Here is an 18,257-nt window from a genome sequence, read left to right on the forward strand (position 1 = left end):
CTATATCTGGTGAAATATTCAAAGCCAAGATGCTGTTGTTTTATGGAGATTGCAGAATCACATCCAATAAAAAGATCTACATGTCTCTTGCATCATTTTAGACACATTTCCCCTGAATCCAGCAGCTCCTGTTTGGCATCTTTGGAAACCTTGAGATCTCTGCTAGAATTTAAAGTAAACTTTGGTGGGTTTGAGCAAAACTCGGCTGCACAGCATGCATTTATAATGATGAACCTGCCAACGGGAGCAGCTGAAGAGGTTAAAGTATACAAACTTAATGGCGTCAGACCTGGCGGGAAGTTAGCCACTCTCCCAGCTAAGAAAGACGGCCTAAATAATGAGACATGGCTGTGTGTTTGAGGGATTATTTCCTGGAAGAGACCTCCATTGGCTTCCTGTAGCTGTCAGCTGATTGGCAGGAAGCAGAGCGAAGCATGCGGCAATGAAATAAGGAGAAAACAGCTTCTTCATGTTTACTGGTGGATTATCTTACTCTGTGAAAGCTGGTTTCCATACTCTACAACAATGAATGGCAGCAAACAGAGGAATGGAAAGTGTGTGCAGGAATCTCGACCATTAGAGCGAACTTGGAAAACTGCTATTGTGCAGGACAGCTCTTACGTGAATGTATAAAAGTTTGTGTGACTTTGAAGGGCAGAGCTGAAAAAGGCCATGTGCTCAGTAAAACCTTTCCCTTGATAAATAATGGCTAAATATCACAGTGAGGTACTGTTATTATAGAGATGTGCAGTTTCATTTGGAGGTATATTGTCTCACAAAGCTCCTGCATCTGTTATCGACTTGAGGGTCGTGATCTAAAGGCAACCTTTCGAATCAATGCACTGTACAGTATCATTTATTGTCCGGGGGGAAATTCATTTTTGCAAAGCCAGCAGTGGAACCCGTGGACAAGATTCAACACATTCACCTTTAAATGATCCAGCCTGACAATGCCAAGTCAGAAATGAAGCTGTAGCACTCAGCACCGGGCAGCGGCAGATAAAATAACCATTACTTTAACCCACATTTGCTCTGCTGTCATAAATGCAGCTACAATAGATGATGGTTGCCTAATGCTGCTTGCAGAGAGGATGTAGGAAAAAATGTAACTTGGACGAAATTAATGAAGGGGAGAAAAAAAAAAAACATGTATGTCAAATTGTTTGCAGAATGTCAGTTTGCACGGTGCATGTCCTCAGAACATCGCGCTGGTGTCACGGTGTTAAAAGCGCTGTTAGTGATGATGCCTCGCAATTAATTGGCCGATGATGAGGCTAGTTATGATGTAATCTCTCCCTCTCTCTCTCTCTCTCTCGCTCTCTCTCTCCTGCACACAGTCCCCCTCCTCCTCCTTCCCTCCCCTCCTCTCTCACTCTCACTCCCTCTCGCTTTTCCCCACCTCTTTCTCTGTCTTTCTCTCCTATCCTAACCAACATGGCCGCTAAGTCGGATGGAGCAGCGGTGTCTGTGGAAGATGACAACCCGCCCAGGAGCCTCTCGGAGCCGGGTAACCCCACCGCCCGGCCCCCCAGTGCACCGCCGCCGCCGGGGGGAAGCCCTACACGCTGCGGACTGCTGCTGGGTGCTCTGCGCCATGCTCGTCTTTTTCTCGACGGCGCGACGACTGTGGCTGGCCGCAGACTACTACCTGAGAGGCGACTACTGGTGGTTCGGCTTGACGCTCGTCTTCGTCGTCGTGCCCTCCGCCGTCGTCCAGGTGCTGAGTTTCCGGTGGTTCGTCTATGACTACTCGGATCTCAGCCGCGGGGACGGAGAGGCGAAGCGGCGGCGGTGAAGCGGTGCGGCGGCGGCAGGCGCGGCAGACGGAGCGTCAGCGGCGGGCGACGGCAATTTCAGCACCAAGGACAGCGACCAGCGCGGTGGGAGCGCGGCCACCGGGAACGCCGAGAATGTTACCCCGGTTTATATGTCCTCCGCCCCGCCTGCGACGCCGGGGAGAATCGGGGCCCCCATGAGGTGCTGCACCGTGTGTATGTGGGTGTTTCAGACCGTGCTCCATGTCCTGCAGCTCGGCCAAGTCTGGAGGTAGGACCCGATGGTGTGGTGCGGGGAGTGAGAGGGGCGCGCGTGTGTGTGTGTGTGTGTGTGTGTGTGTGTGTGTGTGTGTGTGTGTGCGTGCGCGCGCGCGCGTGCGTACGTGTATGTGCGGCGGGAGTGCGTGCATGTGTGTTTGTGTGTTTACGAGCGCGCAGTGCATGTGTGCATATTCCAGCTCTCCTACTCTCAAGATGTGTGTGTGTGTGTGTGTGTGTGTGTGTGTGTGTGTGTGCGCGCGTGGTGTTTGTGTGTCTGCGCGTGCGTGCCTGTGTGTGTCCGCGCCCGTGCATATGCATATGCATGTGTGTGCGTGTCCCAATAATCTGGGTTTTAAGAAAACCCACCTGAATGTAGGCAAACTGAGGTGCTGCACAGCGGATCTTGTACTGTTCACTTTCAAACATTCATCAGCGGATAATAATAATTTCTCACCTGTGCAGGGAGATGTGTGGTGTGTTTCAGTTGGAGACACTTTTAGTTGTGACTTCGAAAGAATCTGACTGGTTGCTAACAGTCTCCGCGGCTCGTTTACAGTTTCCTCTCTGTTTTTCGGGATTACGTTGACAGGAATAAGCTCTCTGCGCCTGACGCTTGCTCTCCTCACCTTTTTTTTTTTTTTTTTTTTTTTTTTTTGGCTGTTTTTCTTGTCGGTGATCTAGAAATTGAAGCGTCTTCTCGCCGCCCCACTCACTGTTTGTTAAGTTGGAAAAGAACGTCAGCAAAATGGCTAAAAACGTAAAAAGCCAGTGAACCAGAGCAGCTCGGGCCAGTGGCCAAAAAGCTTTAAAGGAGAATTCACGCTAACAATAGCTCAAACTGTCTTTTGTCCCCCTCTTTTGCTGTAAGCGGTCCACTGTGCATTAGATGTCTGCTTGCAATGCGTTGCTTTGGTAGAAACCCCTCAGAAGCCACGTTCAGTTCATGTTGAAACAACTTACTGACTTGAATATATTTTATTTTCCAGCTGCGTGCCTCTCTTTACAGCACCGGCTGCTCTTTACTCATTGTGTGAAGTGGAAAGTTGTGCAGAGCGCTGTCTGTGTGCTCCGGAGCTAGAATTTAAAACTACTTCAACTTTTTAGTAAAAACAGAACAGCGCTTTTTTTTTTTTTTTTTTTTATCGTTGCATACACACCAGATAAAAAGAAAACTTAAAGCCAACTTAGATACAGAATGGAAACTATAGGATTTTTCAGTAGATTTTTTTTCTAGTCTGAATGCATTTGCAGTTTTAATTGGATCTGATCTGGATGCCTGTCAGCTGAAAGACAATTTTTCTTTTAGCACAGAGTCCATTCAGGTCTGGTGTCTTTATTTTCACGCTGGTTTATGTAATGTTTACACTGTAAATGCCATATGTGCTCTTGTGTTTTTATACACTCTTAATCATTTTAAAGCCTTGGGATTTTATTTGCACCTTAAAATTTTTTTTATGTCTTTTGTGTTGTTTTTCTTTATTTTCTGTCCCAGTTTTAACACGCAGGGGAGGCTTTAGTCTGTTTGTACATATCTGCCTGTATGATTAATGTATATATGATTCAAAGTACTGATGATTCATTAAGTGTACTGATGTTATGACATTTTGTGATTATTTCCAAGTGGCTGAACAGTGATCTACTATATCGTATCATATCTCTTTGACCTGTATCATGTATTGAGTGTTTATACTGTGTTTAAAATCATGTTTCTTACAATCCCAAGTAGAAAGCGCCATCTTGACACCACAACAGGAAAATAAACAGTGGTTTAGCCTTAAAAGCTGCTTGTGCTAAAGCAGAAATTAAACTTTTCCTGCAGAGGTCAGAGGTCAGCTGCAGAACAGCAGGCATCAGTGGGGACTGGCGTTCAGCGTCTTGCTCAAGGGCACTTCAGCAGGCCGGGCCTGTGACAAGCTCAGCTGTCAGCGTGCTGCTTTTCTGCAGGAAGAAGGAAAACAGCGGTGACGTGCAGCACATTATCACCTCGCCTCTCATTGTCACCTCTCCGCCTGCACTCATGTATTCATTACACGCTCAGCAGGGGGCTGCCGGAGTGCCCTTGAGCAAGACGCTGAGTCCTGACTGTCCATGATTAGTCGCTGATGAGTTTCTGATGGCTGGTTTTGAAGGAAGCTGATGGCCACATGTTGTCATGTTTTGGAGCCGGAGGGGCGGAGCCAAAGTGGAGCGATGCACCTGTCAATCACCTGGCGAACACAACAAACAGCCCCGTTTTTTATTCATCCAACACCTCTGAGCATTTCACAGAAAGAAGTGTAAAATAGGACATTATAACAATCTTTCAATCTTTTAATCTTTATTTTTTTTTTCTCAAACAGATCCAACAAATAGATCACGCAATGTAAGATACAAAAATATCTCACTAAACAAAACAAACTAAACAAACACATGATGCGTTCGAGAAGGAGCAGGAAGCTGATCTGGTCTTGCCTGTTCCTGACATTATGAAATCATTTTATATATATATATATATATATATATATATATATAAACAAAAAACAAAAACAAAACAAAACAAACAAACAAAAATAAATTAATTAATTAATTAATTAAAATAAATAAAAATCAACTTTATTTGTCAATCACTTTTCAAAAACTAGAGTGTACACTGTGCTGGACAGAAAAAAGATAAAATGCAATGCAAACCCTAAAAAAATCAATAATATATGATAAAAAAAAAATATATATATATAAAAAATAATAATACACAATACAGCAAAATATAATAAAATAATACAATATAATAAATATAATAAAAGCAAGTTTCAAACAGATAAAAAGGTCATTCTCTACAGATGAGTTTTTAACCCTATTTTTTTTTTTAATTCATGACATTAACAGAAAACATTAAAAGTGTAGCTAAAGAAAAGTGAAAGGAGAAAACATAAAAAGGACATGAATAATAAAGAAAAAAAAACAAATAATAAGAAAATGGTAGGTCATTTAAGAAATAACACCATATTGTTCAAAACTTGCACAGAAAATGGTACAAAAATCACCATAAGACTTTATATTTTTTAATGGGAAGTTGGGTTGTGTTTCCATTGACTTGCATTGAAGTGGGCGGGGCCTCCAAGCTGCTCAAGACACGGCTAATATTTGATTAAAATGACATTTCACACGGTATTATCCGGCGTCACAACACACACCGTGACGAACAGCAACACGGCTGGAAGGCCGACGAAGGAGAAAGACACCCGGAGCGTGGACTGGGGTTATTATGAGTCGGGTTTGACTTTGGCTCGAGTTGCACACTTGATGATTTGCGATTTACTCGGGGAACGTGAGGAAACACTTTACGACTTGCACCGCCTTCACGCTGCAGCTCAAAGCGTCGCCGTCTTGATTTTTTCCCCTGTCACGTGTGATTCAGATCTGATGGTGTAAAATCAGTGTGAAGCCAAAAGCTACACAGAGTTGCAGTTTTTTTTTTTTTGTTACAACATCAATTCATGATACAAAAAATGAGGAGGAAAAAAAGAAATACTCAAAACCTTTACTTAACTAAAACCAGGATGCCATGGTGGAAAACACTCCTGTTCCTCCAGTGAAAGTTAGTTCATTCTTTCAGAGAGTTAAATTCTGGCTGCATTTTAATGTTTTATCTCTGACTGCTCCACATCCTGTTGGCTGGTTTCCACGCTAACAGCAGCTCATCTGATGTTCTGCATGGAAAAGCTTCTTCTGCAGGGGGAACTCGTACCTCCAAGCCGTCAGATAAACGTGGAGCAGGAAAAAGTCGGAAGTCTGACTGGATGGAAACAGTGCCAGCGCCTCAGGACCGGACTGAACAACAGCTCTGCCTTCCACCTCTGATGCAACCTACATGCAAATTGTGTTAAACTGGCATTTGTCTGTTTTTTTTTTTTTTTTTTTCCTCACCAATAAGTGAGTCTTACATCATTTACCTGAGACAGCTGTCAGAGTTTTGTTGCTCACGCTCGGCTGAGCAGAGTGAGCGCGGAGGAGAGTGAGACACAGCGGTGGGAGGAAAAACAAACAGCTGACGTGATTTGGCATTTGAGGGAGACGTTTCAGTTGGGTCGAACCTCAGCGGCACGTCGCCTACTGTAAGTGAAGTGTGCCGAAACACCGGGGAGCAGAGCAGGTGCAAAATCAAATGTATATTTTTTTTAGCAATCATGTATTTTTTCCATATCGTTATATCCATACATACACACTCATATTCAAAAAGTCATCCACTCAGTGTCACTTCATCGACTCCACCCGTCCAGTCTAATGCGGCTCAGCTCAACATCTCTGCCATGAATTCCACCTTTTGACAAAGTTTATCATGTTCAGTTTGTCTTGACATTGTGCAGAATGTGTCACTTTAATTCTCTGTTTATTATTGAGGTTGTAGTTTGCAGAGGTCTGCTACTGGACTGCATTATACTGAGAAGGGTTTCTGATTTTTTGTCCTGCCTATTCATATACAATGAGGGGGGACAGAATAGTGGAAACAGCTGTCAGTAAAATGCAGTCCAGTCCAACAGCAGCACTAACTATGAGCTCAATGCCAAACATAGAAGTGAATGAACACCTCTGTTACTGTGACAACAAGACAAGCTGAGCATTACAGGCAGCAGGAGAGGAAACTGTATGGCACAACAGCTGGATGAGATTAGATTAGATTATACAGGTGGAGCTGATAAAGTGGCCACTGAGTGTGTACGTATATACATATTTATAACCATATACTCATACACACACACGCGCACATATAGATGCACGCAAATGCATACATACACATAAATATATCTACACACACACACGCACACACACACACACACTTGAAATGATACGTGTTTGCTTGTTTGTTTGTTTGAGGCTAAAACTGATATCCAATATCTTGTCATAACAGCCGACACCAAGATCAATTTCTGTAATTTTTGTACAAATGCAGGTGCAGGAACCGGGTTCAGCTTTCCAGACTGTCTAAAGATAATTAAGTGTTTCATAAATAAATAAATAAATAAAAAAAATACACTTTTGTATTTGTTCTGTTGCTAATTTGAGTTGAATCAGGTGGAACACTCCAAGAAAAAAGGCCACAAAAAAGCCAGTTTTGACATTTCAGACGAATATCTGCACTTGAAATATCGTTCAAACTGAAACAGGTATTTCACTTTTTAAAGCTCATATCAGCCAATATAAGCTGACGTATCGGTGGGCTATTGATATTGGACGAAACCATTAGCCTAGCAATATATCAATCCATAGCTAAAAAGTAAATATTAATACATACATAAGCACAAAATCTAAATTTCCATCAGCCATGAAGCATCAGCCCATAAAGATGTAATACATTTTTTGTCAGTGTTACTTATTGCTATATGAAAATAGAACAGATCTAAACGGTTAAGTTGTGTTGCGCTTAGAGCTGCAATTCTTGTATGAAAGGTGCTATACAAATAAAGTTTTATTATTATTATTATTATTATTATTATCATTATTATTATTATAAGTCGGTGCTTAGTTGGGAATCAAGTGAGGCTGACTTGGTTTCACCTCTGATAAATATTTAAATATTTTTCTGATCACATCTGGGTATACCACGACCACAGATTCAGCGCTCACCTGCACGCCTGCTGATGCTGCTCTGCTGCCACGGCCCTCCTGAGGCTGTGCCGTGTTAAGGTGGACCAGGAAACTCTGCAGGACAGTTACAAGGATTAGGAGCACATTCAACCTTTATGTGCCCTTTATTCATCCAGGAAGCACCAGCAACGTCTCATTTATCCGTCTGTCCTCCTGCTTAAACAGGAGGCACTCTTCAGCCTCCTGACGGTGAACGGCGTACTTTGACTTTGCAGACTCTTTGCAAAGGACTTTTCCGGAAACGTGGACATATTTTCTCATTCACAATCATCACCACGACGGTGAAATGAAATTGATTTCCATGCACTTTCTTATCTTGCGTTTGTCTCATGTATATTAGAGATACAGTTCCACCCTGAAACTCCTCAGCAGCAATGTCTGTTTTACTTTTCCATGCTCTTGTACCGTTTCAGCTTTTCAACGACAGCTTGTATAAACACACATATATGTAGTTTGAGCATGTATGTAGTTTAAGTTACATCTGACTCAGTATTTAAAGGAAAGGTTCACCAAAATCAAGGTGTAATGTCTTACTCTGGGTCATTTTTTGGGGTGTATTTTTCTTCCTGTTGTGGATAACTGTCCAGTCGTAAGAGACTGTCCTCAGGGGAAAAAAAAAAGACCCAGTAGGTAATTTTTATAGCAACTAATTAGGTGCAGTGTATTTTTCATGTAGGTAATGTTAGATAGCTAATATTACATTTCCTAACATTATCCCTGACCTTTTCCTAACCTTAACCAAGTGTTTTTAGAGGCTAGTTTGCTGGCTTGTGAGCTGATAGCTATCTCCCTCAGGAAACTGTCCTTTGGGCTACATTTGAGATTCTCCCATCAGTCCTATGGGCTAATAATTTAGGAATCGCTCCTGTTGGTCGTAGTAGAGGGTTGAAGCGGGACGGACGTGGTCGTACGGGTCGGAGGAGCTGCTGAAGTGTAAAACAAAGCGAGGTCACTTCCAGATATTCCCAGCAGAGATGCACCGATTGTCATTTTTTGGCCGATTCCAGTATCCGATTCTTCCAATTCTGACTTGCCAATTCCGATTCTTTGTAAACAACACCATATCACCATAGCAACATACCAGCATGCATGTTTAGTTTTGCCGTCCTGCAGCTGTCCAGCCGTTTAGTTTTGACGTCCTGCGCTGTCCTGCAGGTTTCATGTGCAACCTGCACGTTATGTTATGTTATGGTGCAGAAAAGCTGCACCGTAAAAAGCCAGCCCAAGAGGATCTGAGCATTCTTATGATTTAATATTCATGAGGTAACCTGGAACTACACCTCCTCTACCTTACGACGGGGTCTTCAACCTACCGCCTCTCTGGGACGGCACCCTACTGCTTTGAAAAGTAACCTAGTGAGGGTTCATTTTCTCACAATTTATTTCTGTGTTATAATACGCCTGATATAATTCTGACCAAAAAAAAAAAAAAAAAGAAGAAAAAGAAAAAAGTCTAAATAATTTTAGAACTGTCCTGCTATTTTCTTTTGTCCCACAGTGGCTTTTAAACAGGGCATTTCTGCTATTTTTACTGGACGCCCTGCTGCTTGTTTGCTGATTTATCCGTTATTGCAAAATGAGGCGTATTGTGCAAAAAGCTGGTGATGACATCCAGGAGCTGATCATTTCTTCAGAGCTCGTGAACAACTCCATGGTTACAGGCTGACCTGGGGGGAGCACGAACCGAAAGCCCCAATAACTTAAAAAGCTGAAATAAATTTGCTTCTGGAGCTGGTGTGTCTTTATCACACGTGTGCATCTGAAGGACAAGGGAGGACATGTCGTGTTGTCACGGCTTGGGAACCGGGAAATTCAAATTAAAATGTGAACGTCCAATCAGCTGAGAGCTCATGTTCACAAATCAGGTCTGAAAGGTCAAATATCACAGGAAGTGAAGTTTGTTTTTCTGTGACTGACAGAAGCTCAGAGTGAGTAACTGCACTGATGCTGCTGTGTGTGTGTGTGTGTGTGTGTGTGTGAGTGTGTGTAGATGTCATTAGCGGCTTGTTCATGTTCACAAATCAAGCTTGAGCTGTCTGAGCCGAGCCACCTCATCTCTGTCAAATGAAAAGCTCATATCTACAAAATGTCAGGTTTGTAGAAAAAGGGAGAAAAGAAAAGCCTCCTTTTGTTTTTCCGTCTGACCGCTGTGACGTTCTTCTTTTCTTCTTTTCCTTTTCCGAGTTTGTCCAGTTGGTCTTGAAGTTGTTTCCTCACAGCCGAGGGCGGCGGGAGAAATTTCTCACCCCGTACACTCTCCAAACGTGCGCTTGCCGGGTTTTCGCATGACAGCGGCGACGCGTGAGTTTGGGTTTTTTGGATTGTGGCGCGCCTCCCGCTGTGGACAGATGGCTCTGGCACCACTTCTATCTGCTCATGTGTTTCAAGACATTTCAAGACGTTTCAAGAGATTTAGCTGAATTTGGACTTTTTCAGCTGATTTTTTTTTTTTTTTTCTTTAAAGGGGCGTTATGTAATTTGTCAGCTTAATTGAATTGTATTGGAGCTGCAACACTGTCAGAGTTACCACTTCCTACACAAGTCTCACAAGCTACATTTTAAAGACGTGCTATTATGTAGTGTATTTTATTGTATTTGTTTACAATAACTCGCTCCCTCTGTGCTCATAATTTTTCATCTTGCAGCCTCACATGTCTGTTGTGTTTGTACCCATTTTTACCCATTTCGACTCATTTAGGGAGCTTGATATTCACTTAATTGATTAGTGTTTTGACAGAAAATTCATTACAACTGATGAATGGATTTTTTTTTGTTTGTTTGTTTGTTTTGGTGAACAAGATAGAATTCATAAAGAGTGATTTAACATAAATAGACATTACATGACATCACATGCATACATACAGTGGGACAAACATTACATCAAAGAGAGACCACAGGATGAGATGGTGTAGGAAACCACTGTGTAGGAAAAAGACAAGAAAATGAAAAAGAAAAGAATAAGAGGGGAAAAATCCAAAGTAAAACCACTTGACAGTTCCTTCTTCCACTTTTTTCCCTCTTCTTCCTCTCTCCTCGTCTCTCCTTCCCCTTGTGTTTGTCCATATTGCATTAGTAAGTGAATATGCCTGTGATATTTGGGTCGTGGTGATCGCGGCGGTCGTGGGTTTGGTCTTTGGGTTTTGGGTTTACTTATATAATATTTGTACATGGTGGTTTTTTATGGCACCAGTTTATGATTTGATCTGCTGATTACAGCTTCATGAAGATCTCTACGATGCTCAGATTGTCTTCTTTTTCTCCGTTCACATCTTTACAGAATTAATACTTTGGGGTTTTTTTGGCCGCTGGTCAGACTAAGGAAGTAATTTGAAGACATCAGTTTGGACTCTGCTGACTCCGATGGGACTTTGGCTTTCGTTTTCACACTTTAATCACTAAACGACGTAAAATCGACGTTGAAAGCAATCATTAGTTGCAGCTTCATATATAAGTGGTAATCAGCAGCTGAGACACAGAATCAAACAGGCAGACAGACGGGCGTACAGTCAGAGAGACAGGAAGAGGAGGAAGCAGTCAGACAGACGGACTGTTTGCTGTTTGCTTCGCTCCTGCCCTGGAGTTCATCGCCGGGCCAGCGTTGCATTTTTTTTTTTTTTTTAGGACAATCCAATTGGTTCCTGTCTGTGCCAGGCCAGACCAATCAATCCAGAGCAAAGTAATTGAATCCACTCCAAATAGTCACTCAGCTCAGGTGGTCTGACTGTACTGCTGGCTGCGTCCGTCCAGCCAGGGCTAATAATCAGCCAGAGTGGCTAACTGGCAGCCTCGTGCAGCTCAATACGCTGAATCATTCAATCTGGATGTTCAGTGTGTGTGTGTGTGTGTGTGTGTGTTGTAGAGCTGCTACCTTGGCATTCATTCACAAATGAAGTGAGCCCCGCTGGTGGTTGCACTTACTTTTTGTTTCACTTTTATGGCAGGTGGCGGCCTGTCAGAGAAGGTTTATAAGGGCGATTAGCAGTGGAGGAACGGGGGATGCCACCATGTTGGAAGCTGCAACACTGGCAATCCTTCGTTCTTGTGCCTCATCAACAAAAACAGTGTGTAAAACCTGAAAAAGAAAAAAAAAAAAAAAAACAGTCAAAATGTTGTTTTTTTGCACATAAGTAATGACAGAGATGTCACTTTGAATTGCAGAAAATATGACAATCAACACCAGTCATCAGTTTGCAGATAGGAGACGTGCTCTGCACAGGCGTATGCAGTCAGATCTGATTGCACATCTAATGGTTTCTTAAGGAAAACTTGCCTCCGGGTAACATCATTTCAACAATATTTAAACTCATTTCCCATAGCATACACAAAACAATATATAGCCTACAATTTTTGCATCTACATACATATGCACTTGAACACACTTATCCATAAAGCAACATTTAGAATAAAATCAGTTTTGGGCGACTGTTCATGAATCAGTCTTTCAATTTTTCACAATACATAAAAATGCAGACAAATCAAGCTCCACATTAGGACATGCACTATTTATACATTTTGATACCAGCCTAAGAGATTTGTTCTCCATATCCTCCGACATTGAGAACTTCAACGTGGTGGAAACTTCAGATTATTCGCTGAACGCCCAGCCTCCATGAAATGTCCAGCTACACATCAATCCCTGTTATTTTTACTTTGTGGAGGAGTGGGAATGAAAATAAAGATGGTAGTGTTACCGTTTCTTCCATACAGACCTTCACCCTCACCTTCTCCAGACTTGTCAAGCAGAGTTCAGCCTATTTCCCAATCTCTGTCTATCACACCGGTCAGTTGCAACCAAAAAGCAAATTTATGGCTAGTCAGTGGAAAAATCAGTTTCCAGTGGGTCAGAGTGCTTAAAATAGAAAAGGTGGGGAACTGTATAATGCACACAACAACTGATTTGTTGTCAGCGGTACCACCAAATACAGGCTGGCATCATTTATAGCAACAGCTGAGGCTTGAAACTTGTTGCAGTTAAGTTGCAGCCAGACCAGGTCTACATTTGTAATCACGTTTGGTTCGCAGTGTTTGCATTTGTTCGCAGTATTGATAGCAAATAATATTACTTGTTTTGAGCGTTATGAGGTAGGAAGTCAAACTCGATCACAAAAGGGGCCGTGTTACAAAATCACAACCGATTCAGGGCCAATATTCACTGAATGGTTTTCATTTTTTGATCAAAATATGTCCTGTGTAAAAATAGTGATTTATATACCTTTAAATCCGGCCTTAAAACTCACCTCTTCAGACAAGCCTATGCACTTTAATCTTGGGAATGGAATGACATTACTGTTGCACCTTACTGTTGTTTTATGTATTGCACTTTGTTTTTCATTGATTAGTGTGTTTTATTGATTGTTTTTATTGTCCTTTTGTACGGTGACCTTGAGTGTCCTGAAAGGCGCCTTTAAATAAAATGCATTATTATTATTATTATTAAGTGTGAAATGTCCTAAACCAACATGAACACAGAGGAAAACAACATGAAAAGAGTCCATGGCATCACTCCTGCAAGACGACCCTGAATCTTTTCAAATAACTTAACAGTTTCATCACATGGAATAAAAAAACAACCAGATAAAATTCAACAGTCATGAATAAATAAAACTTATGTTTACATGAGTAATGTGTTCAGAATACGGCAAAGTATTTCACGATGTGGCAAGTGCATGTTGGGGTTTGTATCCGCATTGTGGCAAACGCTGAAAAGTCACCTCGCCGGCCTGATATATTTGTGCCGTGGGCCCTGATCTGGCCCGCAGGCCTCGAGTTTGACACACGTGGTCTATTCTTTTGCTGTAATTCTCCCAAACATACCGGCTTCTCCCTCGCAGCCGCCGGTACCTGCTGTCCAAATTGTCATCGACAGGCCTGTATCATCTTAACAATACCTGAGAGGGCGGTCTTTACTGTGATTATGGGTGTGACAGTGATGTATGGGGTACCTGCAGCAGCACTGAAGTCCCACAATCCCACTGAAGAACGTCCTCAAGGGTAATATGGCTTTTATACAATGCTTACCAATGCATGTGCAGAGTTTGTCATCTTTTTTTTTTTATTATTCACAGTGCTGTAGAAATGGGACAAAAAAAAAAAAAAAAAAAGGAAAATGACTAACTATGCCCTGACAGGAGACATTAGAGCAGGGCTAACCATCAGAAACTGTCTTTTGCTCAACAGGCCATTTAGCTGCAACTACTGGCTGAAGCCTATAATCCACTTAATGAGACAATGATAATATTAGCACTAATAATGACTTTAGTTGTGTTACAAGTTCTTCAAGACCGGTAGAAGACACAGGATCAAGGTTATGCAAGGAAAGAAGTGCAATTGCAAGTGGCAAAAAATAGAAATAACCATTAAGAAATAGCTCAGCCGTCTTTTACCTTCAGGGACTGACATGAAGTTAAACCAGCAAACCGATGTGGTGGAACAATATAGAACCACCATTACAAGAAATCACCTCTGTAGAAATAAGAGGACACCGGTTCCCTGACAACGAGGAGCCAGGCTCATTGAAGTTTATTGAAGTAATGCTCAACCATATTTTTAGTTAAATACATGCCAGTTCTGCTACGCTTTATTACTGACTGACTAAACACAACAGAGATGCAGCTAAAGCTTTTCCATTGTCTGTTCCAAACACTTGGAGTTTGGTAGTTTTGTTTTGCCGCACAGGAAACGATGAATTTTATTAAACTGAAGAAGAAGAACTGGGTAGTGAGCATGAGCAGCATTAGCCACCATAGCTGAACATATACAGAAACCCAAACCTCAGATAGAAAATCCAAGGAGAAAAGGGCAGTGGAAAAAAAATCAAAGCAATGACCGCCTAAGACCAAAGAAGACACTCAAAGAAGACGATCTTGAGATTAAAGTCTAGATTTAGGAAAGACCATGGCCCTGCTCCCTTTTACATCCCTAAATTAGTCCAGGATAATCTGATCTAATTATGTAGCTAATCCTCATCTGGCTAACTCGGTTCCTCGGAAACAGGCAGCAGACGGATTTATTGATACTGGATTATATTGCATAGATACTGGAGTTACCTTGGATTACCACCTAAGAGAACATGAAGAGAGGGTTAAAACCATAATCCTGCTGTCTCTTTAAGCCATGGATGCCATGCCGACCAATCACATCTGTGCTGATTGTAGTTTCTCCTTACTCATGTCCCCTTTATTCCAAAAAACAGGAAGTAAAACAAGGTGCATCCAAAATGACATCCAAGATATCCAAGATAAGAACGTTCTAAGATTTGCATAAAATTCGCCTCACATAAAACCTGCCACCTGTGTTTGAGGAAACCGAGTTAGTCAGATGTGGATTAGTACAATAATCTGAAGTGGCTGACATCATGTTAGCCGGGGTTAATTAAGCAACGTGCAAGGAACGGGGTCGTGAAATGCCTCCGTTCGTTCGGGGATCCAAGGTGTTGTTCAGGTTCATGAACGAAATCTGAGCACCACCTGAGGCGAGTAGGTGCAAACAACAGAGAGCGAGGCGTCTCTCTCTCTCCTCTCGCTCTCTGGCAGGAAGCAGACAGTCGAGCTGATGAGCAGGATGATGTAAGACAGGTCGCGAGGCAGGATCAACTCCACGGTGCTGCAGCGGCGACGACGTGCACATAATCTAGGTGTAAAGAAAAAATCATATCTCGTGGCATTCGTTGTCGGTCATTCTCTGGTCTCAGCACGGAAGCCGCCGCAGCCCACTGAACTTTCCACGCCTGTTTTGCATTTATTTTAATGTTGTTTATCTTCAGGTTTCCACCTTCATAGCCCAGATTTTCCCTCGACAAAGTGATTTGGTCGGACAGGTTAGACAGGGTTTCTTTGCGGTTCCTTTTTGGCCTCGAGGCATGATCCATCACCGTTCAAAGCCTTGCGGGAAAACGAATCAAACCTTCATGGAAGTCAGGCTGACTTAAAGACTGGCAGACAGGCCTGTGATAGACTTGTAGACAGGCGAGACAGGTGCTGACAGGTAGGAACAAGGCAGAGCGTGTGATACCAGACATGCCTTCCAAGTTCTTCTTCTTTTTTTAATCCACAGTCAATAGCTTGATCAAATTTTACAAAGACCTACGTGTGGTTCAGGCACTGAGAACTGGCCTCTCAGGCATGAAATAATTTTACAGCCCAAATAAAGGATTTCAGACTCTGTTTAAAATTATGTTAAAGGAACAGTTCACCTAAAACAAAACAAAACAAAAAAGGCTTTTCTCAGTTACACCGGTACAATTTATCCATGTAGATAGTTTCTGTGTGATTTTAGAGAGATTTCCATTCAGTCTCCCCTCACTCCAGTACAATGGGACTGGATGGGGATTGTTCTGTTTTGTGGCGCTCAAACTGTCAAAAAATTTACATGTGAAAAACCGAACAGCAGCAGCTCTTTCCAGAGACAATGACACGGATTGTAAGACAAAATCCACAGCCCTCAGGGGGGGAACTATTTCCTGTCAAAAGGCGTCTGTGTAGGTTTTCAGTCATGCAGGTCACGGTTATCCACCAAGAGTTGAATCGAGGTCAACCGGACAGTTTTTACGAGGATATTTCCTGCCAAGGAACTCAAACCGCATCCTCCTGCCTCAGATTGGTGCTTGCTGGGTGTGGATGAACACAGTTTGACGGTGTTATTCAGGAGAAAATAGTTCCCTTGTGTGACTCCTCAACAAATAACACAGAAACCAGACATCCAAGATCCATCCATCCAAGATTGCACCAGCGGTATGGGCAAAAAAAATATTTTCTTTCTTTCTTTCTGTGGGAGACTTGGATTAGGAGAATAATACAATATCTACATAGTGGTTCTTGCTGTTTTTTTAGTTTTTATTTTTAATCAAGAGATGCATTACAGTCACCTGTGATGTCAGCAAATTTACATCTTTACTTTTTTAAAAAAAAAAAATATCAGATTTTAGATTTTTTAAATGATTGCTTCTTATTTCAAAAATGGCCAAATGATTTTAAAAAATCCAATTAATTTTCACCAAAGGTAGAAAAAAAACAAAAAAAAAACAGACTGGGATGGAATCCAGAATCCAAAATGAAATCTGTACCTCCGAGGTCCAAGCTAAAGAGATAATCAGACTTTTGAGATTACTGCCACCTCAATAATCTTTTTGTCCATTTTTCGGTATTTGTCGGTTGCACATTTTCCATCTAGCTGATCTAAAGATGTCACGTTGGCTTCGTAAGCTGCCCTCGCTGAGGCCAAGGCGTTAGCTTGTGGAGTCAGCTGTAATAAAGAGCCTCTAAAAGAAGAGGACATGACAACCGAAAAAATCAGCTGAGCTTCTTAACTATGATGGGTAGTAGCTCCGGAGACCTTCTTAACCGATCTGGGAAACCCGGCCCTTTTCTGTGAAATTGCACAGTGGCGGTTCTGCCTATGTTGCCGCCCTAGGCGAAATTACTGGCTTGCGCCCTTCCATGTTACTACTCCTACCGCGGCGCCAGTCGGCCGCGGCATCAGGCGGGCCGCGGCATCAGGCGGGCCGGCCGCGGCACCGGATGGCATCAGGCGGGCCGGCCGCGGCACCGGACGGCATCAGGCGTGCCGGCCGCGGCACCGGACGGTACCGCGCCCACCCGGTCAGGTCTGCTGGATCTGACAGGTGAGCGTCCGGTGCCGCTCAGCTCAGCTGATTTTTTCGGTTGTCATGTCTCTTCTTTTAGAGTCACACGCTTTGGTCCTCGAAACAACACGTAGCCTAATAACTATCCATGGTGACGGTGATCAGGGTGGCGGGACTGAATGCACCTGGCTGCTGTGATCTGCTGTGAGCTACCGCTCATTACCAAACTTCTGGGTCATGTAAACCGGACCATTTAAATAATAAAATCAAATTCAGTCCTGATTCCCGTTTTTCCATTTCGTATTTTTGATCCGAGCCTAAAATTGAACTATGAAAAACCAGGCATATTTTGGATTTTGGTGTTAGATTAAAAAAACAAATAACAAAATAACCAGTCCCTTTTTCATTTTTTAATTTTTGATTGGCAATTGAAAATAGAAAGAACGAATGATACACGGATTCACACGGTTGTAATGAGCTGGTTTTTGGTTCATTTTACCGCCCATGCTGTAACTTCCCATGTGGTGGTAATTAACCGGTGAGGAAACATTAACGAGGTGACTTTCAAAACGGAAAACTGTCTCTTTAAGCTTTTAAACGAGCTGGACTGTAAATGTACATAGGTTTATGTAAAATTCAATAGACGTATTGATTGTGAATAATAAAAAATGAAAAAATAAAAAAAGTACCTGCAGGGGATGTTCAATGATCCACAGCCTTCTGCATGTCTGTCTGTCTGTCAGTCATACGACCTGCCCACCTGCCTGCCTGTCTGTCTGTCTGTCTGTCTCTCTGTATGCTTCCCTGTCTGTCTTTCTGTCTGATTGTGCTGAATAATTCACTGCAGGCCTTGAGGGAGCTGCCAATCACATTTTCAGAGAGAGAGAGAGAGAGAGAGAGAGAGAGAGAGAGAGAGAGAGAGAGAGCATTTCCTGCTATTTGCCATGTCATTCGATCTGTCTCTGTCACTCTCTCTCTGTCTCTCTCTGTCTCTCTCTGTCTCTCTCTCTCTCTCTCTC

General features: G+C 42.5%; 1 protein-coding gene across 1 annotated transcript in view; it reads left to right on the plus strand.

Annotated features, from left to right (window-relative positions):
• The first annotated feature begins 1,434 nt into the window (after positions 1 to 1,434).
• LOC115362183 (XK-related protein 7-like) overlaps positions 1,435 to 18,257 on the plus strand; it is an 88,178-nt gene continuing 71,355 nt past the window's right edge. The window contains 3 exon segments of the mRNA XM_030056015.1: positions 1,435 to 1,524; positions 1,527 to 1,566; positions 1,569 to 2,046. Coding sequence (XP_029911875.1) covers positions 1,435 to 1,524; positions 1,527 to 1,566; positions 1,569 to 2,046 — 608 coding nt within the window.

The sequence above is a fragment of the Myripristis murdjan genome, chromosome 7, assembly GCF_902150065.1.
Source record: "Myripristis murdjan chromosome 7, fMyrMur1.1, whole genome shotgun sequence".
In the NCBI taxonomy this organism is placed as follows: domain Eukaryota; kingdom Metazoa; phylum Chordata; class Actinopteri; order Holocentriformes; family Holocentridae; genus Myripristis; species Myripristis murdjan.